Source organism: Dromaius novaehollandiae, chromosome 26, assembly GCF_036370855.1.
Source record: "Dromaius novaehollandiae isolate bDroNov1 chromosome 26, bDroNov1.hap1, whole genome shotgun sequence".
Taxonomy (NCBI): domain Eukaryota; kingdom Metazoa; phylum Chordata; class Aves; order Casuariiformes; family Dromaiidae; genus Dromaius; species Dromaius novaehollandiae.
Genome location: NC_088123.1, coordinates 6062587 through 6071196, shown reverse-complemented (window position 1 = coordinate 6071196; position 8610 = coordinate 6062587). Strand labels below are relative to the sequence as shown.

The window sequence follows — 8610 nt, the reverse complement described above, 5'->3', positions numbered from 1 at the left end:
CGTGTGCGGGGCCGCCCCGGCGCCGCCGCCCGCCCGGCGGGGCTATATAAGCGGCGGCGGCGGCCGGAGCAGCGCCGCGTCGCCGCCCGCTCCCCCGAGTGCCCACCATGAGCTACACGATGGAGGCCCTGGGCAACCCCTCGTACCGCCGGGTGACCGAGACCCGCGCCGCCTTCAGCCGCGCCAGCGCCTCCCCGTCCAGCGGCTTCCGCTCGCAGTCGTGGTCGCGGGGCTCGGGCAGCACCGTCTCCTCCTCCTACAAGCGCCCCAACCTGGGGGCGTCGCGGGCCGCCTACGGCTCCACGGTGCTGAGCTCCGCCGAGAGCCTCGACGTGAGCCAGTCCTCGCTGCTCAACGGCGCGGCGGAGCTGAAGCTGAGCCGCTCCAACGAGAAGGAGCAGCTGCAGGGGCTCAACGACCGCTTCGCCGGCTACATCGAGAAGGTGCACTACCTGGAGCAGCAGAACAAGGAGATCGAGGCGGAGCTGGCCGCGCTGCGGCAGAAGCACGCCGGCCGGGCGCAGCTGGGCGACGCCTACGAGCAGGAGCTGCGGGAGCTGCGCGGCGTCCTGGAGCAGGTGAGCCACGAGAAGGCGCAGATCCAGCTGGACTCGGAGCACATCGAGGAGGACATCCAGCGCCTGCGGGAGCGCTTCGAGGATGAGGCGCGGCTGCGCGACGAGACGGAGGCCACCATCCGCGCCCTGCGCAAGGACATGGAGGAGGCCTCGCTCATGAGGGCCGAGCTGGACAAGAAGGTGCAGTCGCTGCAGGACGAGGTGGCCTTCCTGCGGGGCAACCACGAGGAGGAGGTGGCCGAGCTGCTGGCGCAGCTCCAGGCGTCCCACGCCACCGTGGAGAGGAAGGACTACCTGAAGACCGACCTCACCACGGCGCTGAAGGAGATCCGCGCCCAGCTGGAGTGCCAGTCCGACCACAACATGCACCAGGCCGAGGAGTGGTTCAAGTGCCGCTACGCCAAGCTCACGGAGGCGGCCGAGCAGAACAAGGAGGCCATCCGCTCCGCCAAGGAGGAGATCGCCGAGTACCGCCGGCAGCTGCAGTCCAAGAGCATCGAGCTGGAGTCGGTGCGCGGCACCAAGGAGTCCCTGGAGCGGCAGCTCAGCGACATCGAGGAGCGCCACAACAACGACCTCAGCACCTACCAGGTACCGCGGGGCCCGGGGCGCCGGCCGCTCCCCCGCGGCCGGGCAGCGCCGGGGAAGCCGGGTGCGCGCCGGGCGGCAGCGGGACGCCGGAGCCGCCGCCGGGGCAGCGACTGCCGGGCTCGGCCCGCGGCTGCTGGCTGCGGGGTGGGAGGCTGGGGCTGGCGGGGGGAGCGGGGCAGGGCGGCGGGAGCGCAGGGGGGCCCCGCTCTGCGCCCCCGCCCTCGCTCCGGGGGGCTCCCTGAGTTCCTGAAAGTCTCTGCTTCGGCAACTTTTTGTTTCGCTGCGCGTCTCTGCATGAAACGTAGCTCTTTGTCACCAAGGCTTTGTGTGTCTGTTGCAGGACACCATCCACCAGCTGGAAAACGAGCTTAGAGGAACAAAATGGGAAATGGCACGTCATTTGAGGGAATACCAGGATCTCCTCAATGTCAAGATGGCCCTGGACATTGAGATTGCTGCATACAGGTACAGTAGGATCATTGCAGATGTGTCTGGAATATTAATAGCACTGCAGATGCTGCTGCTTCTGCGAAGCCTTATCACTGATAAGAAACAACTACATGATTTGAACATAAGTGGAATTAAAACTTGACCAAACGTATTACAACTTTCAAAATCTATGCAGACCCCAGAAGTCTCTAGCATAAGAAACCAGAGTTCATTAGTGACCAGCTCTCTGGTAATCAGTGGCAAAGCCCTCAGCGGGAACAGGCTAGCATGACTCATGCAGCGGCACCCTGGTGCCGCATCCTGCCCTTGTTTACAAAAGCAGAAGATGAAGCAAAAGACAAGGTTATTTTTAATTTGTTTCACTTTGCATATGCCAAGCAAGTGGTGCTTGTCATCTGAATTCCCTTCTCTCACTTGAGAGACAAAGTGCACTTGCTTGATCACGGTTGCAAGCAGGGAGTGCTGATCCGCTTGTCATAAACACTTCAGCTTTCTTGCTCAACTTTCCTTTGGCAACCACTCCGAACTGATTCTAGAGCAGGAACGCTGCTTGCTATTGCCACCACCTGGCAGGCTTTTTCAGCCGCCTTTGCATCTCTTCCTAACTCTGATCAGAACTACTGATTTTTCTGGGTCACAGGCTTAGATGAAAGAAACATCCCTGCGAATATACAGGAAGTCAAGACAGAAAACAGCTTCAGATCCCTTGAAGTCCTGACATCGTTCACAGACGAAGGCAGACAACAGATAGCCTAGGTTCTGTGGCTGTTTGTTGCCAAAGCTAGGTTAGCTGCTCAAAAATCTGAAGTCTCTAGTTTTCAAAGGCAAACTGGGAAGGTGGATGCCCAAACTATTGAGAACTAGACTGTATGCTCTAGTAGACTGAAAAATCTTAACCACAATATTTTGAGTCCATTGGCTGCATCCAGTTCTCAGCTGACCTAAGTCATAAAGAATCCAATGAAGTTACTCAGTTTGCCATGCTAAAGTTCTTGACCTTAAGGATGAATTTTAGCTTATCAGCTAAAGGTGTTATGCTTGCTAAGCGTAAACCAAGCTAAGAGCTGTTTGCTGAATACGGGTTTTCCAAAAGAGCTGATCCAAGGAAAGCAGAAGCCAGGCTGAGGATGATGGATTAGGCTGATCAGCTCTATACATGCAAGAAACTGTTTTCATCCTGCTGATGAAAAGGGAAATATTCTAATAGCTGTCCCCTATGTTGGGTTTCTATGCTCACTCTCCCCCACCCCTTTTGATTCCCTTAGGAAACTGCTGGAGGGCGAAGAGACAAGATTCAGTGCCTTCTCTGGAAGCATTACTGGACCCATGTTCACACACAGACAACCATCTGTCACAATAACAAGTAAAATACAGAAAAAAGCTGAACCACCAAAGCTGAAGGTCCAGCACAAATTTGTAGAAGAAATCATTGAAGAGACAAAAGTAGAGGATGAAAAGTCTGAAATGGAAGATGCCCTTGCAGCTATTGCGGAAGAAATAGCAGCAAAGGCCCAGAAAGAACAGGAGGAAGAAAAGGCAGAAGAGGGAGAAGCTGTAGAGGAAGAAATTGCTGCAGAGAAGGCTGCTGCAGAACAAGCAGCTGCACCTGAGGAAGAAGAGAAGGAAGAAGAAGCAGAAGAGGAAGAAGCTGCAAAATCTGATGAAGCAGAAGAAGGAGGTTCTGAAAAAGAAGAGATAGAAGAAAAGGAAGAAGGGGAAGAGGCTGAGGAAGAGGTGAAAGAAGCTGAGGCCAAGGGTAAGGGAGAAGCTGAAGAAGCAGATGCAACTGCAGCAGCAGCAAAAGTAGAGAAGGTCAAAACACCTCCACAGAAGTCACCACCTAAATCCCCACCTAAAACTCCTGTAACGGAGCAGGCCAAGGAAGAGCAGAAAGAACCAGCTGGAGAAGTGGGAAAAGGTGATGAGAAAGCAGTCAAGGAGGAAGAGAAAGCAGCACCTGTGGAGAAGCCAGCAACACCAAAGGTAGCCTCTCCGGAAAAGCCTGCGTCTCCGGAAAAGCCTGCATCTCCAGAGAAAGCAGCATCTCCGGAGAAAGCAGTGACTCCAGAGAAGCTCCGTTCTCCAGAGAAACCAGTGAGTCCAGAGAAGCCGGCAACTCCAGAGAAACCAGTGAGTCCAGAGAAGCCGGCATCTCCAGAGAAGCCCCGTTCTCCAGAGAAGCCGGCATCTCCAGAGAAGCCCCGTTCTCCAGAGAAGCCAGCATCTCCAGAGAAGCCTCGTTCTCCAGAGAAGCCGGCCTCCCCAGTCAAGGATGAAAAGGCTGTGGTGGAAGAGACCATCACTGTCACAAAGGTAACAAAAGTTAGTGCAGAGGTAGAGGCCTCTAAGGGGTCCAGGAAAGAAGACATTGCTGTAAATGGTGAGGTGGAGGAGAAAAAGGAAGAGAAGGAGGCTGAGGAGGAAGATAAGGGAGTTGTCACCAATGGCCTAGATGTGAGCCCAACTGATGATAAGGGTGAAAAAGTTGTAGTAACCAAAAAAGCCGAGAAAATCACTAGTGAAGCTGGGGACAGTACAACCACATATATCACAAAGTCCGTGACAGTCACTCAGAAGGTAGAGGAACATGAAGAAAGCTTTGAGGAGAAACTAGTGTCCACCAAGAAAGTGGAGAAAGTTACTTCACATGCTGTAGTAAAGGAAATCAAAGAGAGTGAATAAAACAAATTATAGCAAAATAAAATTTAAAGAGCTTGGGTCGGTGCAAAAGGTTAAGCCATATGACAGCTGCAAAATGCATGTGAGTGACGGCTTTAAAGCAGAATGGGTTCTCTCATGGAGGCTCCAAACACACAGTATTTTACTTTTTTGTGCAATATAGGGGAGGGGGGGGGAATGCATGCAGGCTCAAGATGTACTCCCTCCACAGAGCTTGGGGAACTAAAAAATAATAATAATAGTGCATGAGACGAAATGTGCAAAGGAAGCTTTTGAATTTCCTGAGCTGTTGGAGGGACATATCTGAGGAACGACTTAAGATGTATTATGCAAAGAACCAACTGAGCCAAAAACAAACAGAAAACAGTAATAGTAATATTCATGAGAAAAACAGAACTCTCCTAGCCTTAAAGCTACTTATAAATAATTATGTTTACCTCACTGGTGCAATTAGGGTGGACTTTTGCTCATGGGAGAACCTAGTTGACATGCACAGTACGCAACCTTTTGTTGTTTGATGTAAAACCGTCACAGCAGTTCTTGCTCAATAAAGGTCAATACTGAAAACATGACTTGTGTGGTGATTCTCTTTCAACTAAAATCCTTCCCTGAAGTTTGATTCAGCCATCCTGAACACGAATGGTGACACATGGGCTTACAAATTGCTTGAGCTCATTTCGTTCTCCATCTCCTCACTTAGAAATCCAGATTGAATTGGATTGGATGAACAAACTTCCTGTAACTTTATCCGGTCACATAAGCTCAAGTGTTTTAGTGTTATTTAAGCAAATGCTTAAGAGCCATATCCCATTCTTTCTGGAGCAAAGAGAACTCTTGAATTCTGTTAGGTTGGCCTTTATATACTTATAAAGGGGTTGCAATTGCTTTTCCTAAAAATGAAGAGGTCTCTAAACCATGTGCTGCCAAAATTACTTATCTGAGCAATGCTGCTTGCATAGCACTGAGGGTAAGAATGTTAATCAAAGTATAAGAGAAGTAGTAATTTCCCTCTATACATGCTAGTCTGAATATGTAAGGAGAGCCTTAAAGACACGGTGATCTCTAGAACCATTCATTCCTTAGCTTTCCTGTGGCAATAGCTTGCTTGTACGTGAACTGGTACCGGTCGTGGTGTCTTTCGTGACAGCCATCTCTCACTTAGTCTAAGTCAGCAGAGACCCATTAAGTCACTTCAACCAAAACACCTTGTCTTCAACAGAATATGGTAACTTGTGATGTATTCCTGTCTTAATTATAAGGTGACATCCTTCTCATCAACACTCTGTCTCAAATGATACACAGGGGAAATCTCTCTCTAAGCACAAAGTTTCAAAATTGAGAGCAAATAAATTCCTGAAAAAAAGGAAACTGTCCTAAAGATGACACTGATATGAAATATCAAAAATATAATTCATTTTTGACATATTTTTCCATCTAAAAATAATTCCAAGGTCTGAACTTAGGCTAACTAGTGCTTGGATTACATCTGATAAGATTCATACATGAAATCAAGTGAAAGCATTTTTTCCTTTCCAGTAGAAAGGGAAAAAAGATTTGAGATTTTCAGGCCTCCTGAGCATTGGCCTGTGTCTGCTGCCACTTACAGGTTGGCTTTATTAAGAACAAGGCTACTTAAAATGCCCTCTAAAACTCACACTACATGCAAAATAAATAAAATAAATGGAGACAAATGAAACAAATGGGATAAAGAAGGAGGGCCCCAGTTCCAGTTTGGTGGAGTTCTACACACACATTTTGCACATAGTAATGTTTTTCCTTATCCAGTCAAATGCTTATACAAAGTTTCAAGGTTATTGGGAATCAAGTCCATGTGCTATCAAGGCCTTGTTTAATTAATATATATAAAAAATCTCAAAAAATGCCCAGCACACCTCTGTTGAGGTCAGTAGACTACCAGCATTTTCTGTCACCTGAGACTCTGGCCCTGTATGTCTATTTATGGGATTGATACTATGTTTATTTCAGTTGCATTTTAAAAGGGAAGCAAAGAAAGGGCACAGCTACTGCCTTACATACCATAAATAGTGAAGAAATGCAAATCGCTTTTTCAGCAGCCTGGATTCAGCATACGAAGCATCCTGAAATTTGTTGACTAATTGAAGGTCTGATCAAAATCTATGATTTGCATATGCCTTCCAATTCTTTATCCTATCAATAATTGAAAATCAAAGAGCTTTTAATTGAAAGGGTTACGTATGTTCCCCACTGGAGAACATGTAAGAAGTCCACAGCAGATAAGCTTTTCAAATAAATCTAAACGTCTTTGTGTAGCAAAGTAATGAATATTTCTCCTGCTGATATCATTAATGGAAATCTGTGCTCAACAGATTGCTGGTTGAGTGACATTTAATTAAAGTAGAATTAGCAAATTAAATGGCAGCTTCTCTATAGCAAGCTTATTCATGAAATTTACATGTGTATATGGACATAAAAATAATTATATATTTATGAATAAGATGTTAACCAGCCCAGTCACACCTATTGTCAGTGCAGTCAGCAGTAATGCAGAATGGTAAGTATTTGTACCGAGTTTTGTTAGAATACAGAGATCTCCAGGGGACTGTGAGCGTTGACACAACTTACTTGTCTCTTCGTGCTTGGGTCTAATGTAAAGGTTTGAGAGCAACAACATTAAAACAGTAACTAAAACAGAGACCAATATCTAACATAAAACTTTTGTTCTATATGCCTCCAAATTAGTCTCAGAATTTGCTAAAATGTCACAAACTGTGAAGCCAATGAGCTACTCACAACAGAGAAGGCATTTTCAACATCAAGAATGAAGAAGGGTCATCCTTGTGCACTGAATTAAATTTTGACCATACAGGCATAAAATTTCTTTTGCTGCCACTGTTTATTCCATTTAGAGAACTTCTTTATACTTTAAAAGGTGTTATCTAAACTATTTCCAGGAAATAGGATGGTCAGAATTTTTGGCCATTGCTAAATGTAACCAAACAGACCAGAAGGATTCACAGAAAGCAATGACATAGCCTACACGGAAAGTAAACTCATGGGTACCCACTAGCATGGTATACTTCATAATATTCTTAAAATACAGTCATAGATAATAACTGAAGGCTGAAATATGTTTTAGGTGGAAAAGGGGGAGGAATAAGAATAGTCTCATTCTCTGTATGATCTAACATGTAAAATAAATTCGTAAGTTAGTCTATTTCCCACTGCAAATGTTTCTATCAAATCCTAAGAGAAATAATTAACAGGTTAACACATTTCTAAATATTTATAAAACTACAAGATCTGATTAATATTTAATTTTGCCAAGAGGTTTTGTCTGCTGACATATGCAATCAAACAGTTTCAGAAGACAGTGTAATTCCAGGGCACAGAGGCATAAATATTATGTTATTTGCCTGTTCTGCACCAATTACTTCTTGACTCTGCATTACCGCTGAAGGAATTAATTACTTTCAAACACCAGAGAAGTTCATTAATCGATATGAAAGACAGTGAAGGAAAAAGAAATAATTAAAAAAGTGCTCCGTGAATATTTATGCATCCGATTTAAGGTGTGTCATCAAGACCTGCAGGGACTTCAGGACCTGGGGAGCTCTAAAACCAGAGCTTTGTACCATTGCAGGTTGTTGGAAAGCTATGATTAAAAGATATTCAGCAGTCCAGAATTAAAATCCAGGTGGAAAAAAATGTGAAGTGCTGAGTCAGGCACTAGAATTTTCTCTAGATATCAGGGTCTGTGTTTTTCCCATTCATCTGCAGGCTTTTTTCCTTTTTGGTTCAGGATTAAATTACTCTTAATTAATCTAGGAAGGCAGCAAATGATTAATTGCAAATTATTTAGCTACTGGAAAATAAATTCCTAGAATCTGGATGTTATATCTGTACAATATTTTCCTCTTGCCATACCGGAAGGGGAACATGCTTGAGTGAGTCTGTATGTACATGGGTATGCGTATCTCAAAAAGAAAAGCATTCGGGACCCCTTTGTGTTCGTCCTCCCTGTGACGAGACCTCGCCCGTGCCAGACCAGTCTATTTAAACAGCACGAGAAAACTCAGGGACAGGCTTGCTGCCTCACTTGCAGCTGCAACTTGGATTAAAGCAAGGGAAACTTTCTATCCTGTCTCCCTCTGCCTGCTTTTACTGCATTGCGTCAAAGTGCGCTCCTGGATTTTCAAAGGTAAAACAAGTGTTGCCAGCAGGATCTCCGCAACCCTGAGAGCATCTGGGTGTGCAAACACACACACGTCCACCCTCCCTCTCACCCTTTACCTTCGCAGCAAGGCAGGGCTGGGGGTAGCAAACCAGGCTG

General features: G+C 46.4%; 1 protein-coding gene across 1 annotated transcript; it reads left to right on the top strand.

Moving 5' to 3' along the window:
• Positions 1 to 78: 78 nt before the first annotated feature.
• NEFM (neurofilament medium chain) lies at positions 79 to 4870 on the top strand. The gene is made up of 3 exons (XM_026122390.2): positions 79 to 1169; positions 1510 to 1634; positions 2885 to 4870. The coding sequence occupies exons 1-3, from the start codon at positions 108 to 110 to the stop codon at positions 4299 to 4301; spliced, it is 2604 nt and encodes an 867-aa protein (XP_025978175.1). The 5' UTR covers positions 79 to 107; the 3' UTR covers positions 4302 to 4870.
• The last annotated feature ends 3740 nt before the right edge of the window (positions 4871 to 8610 follow it).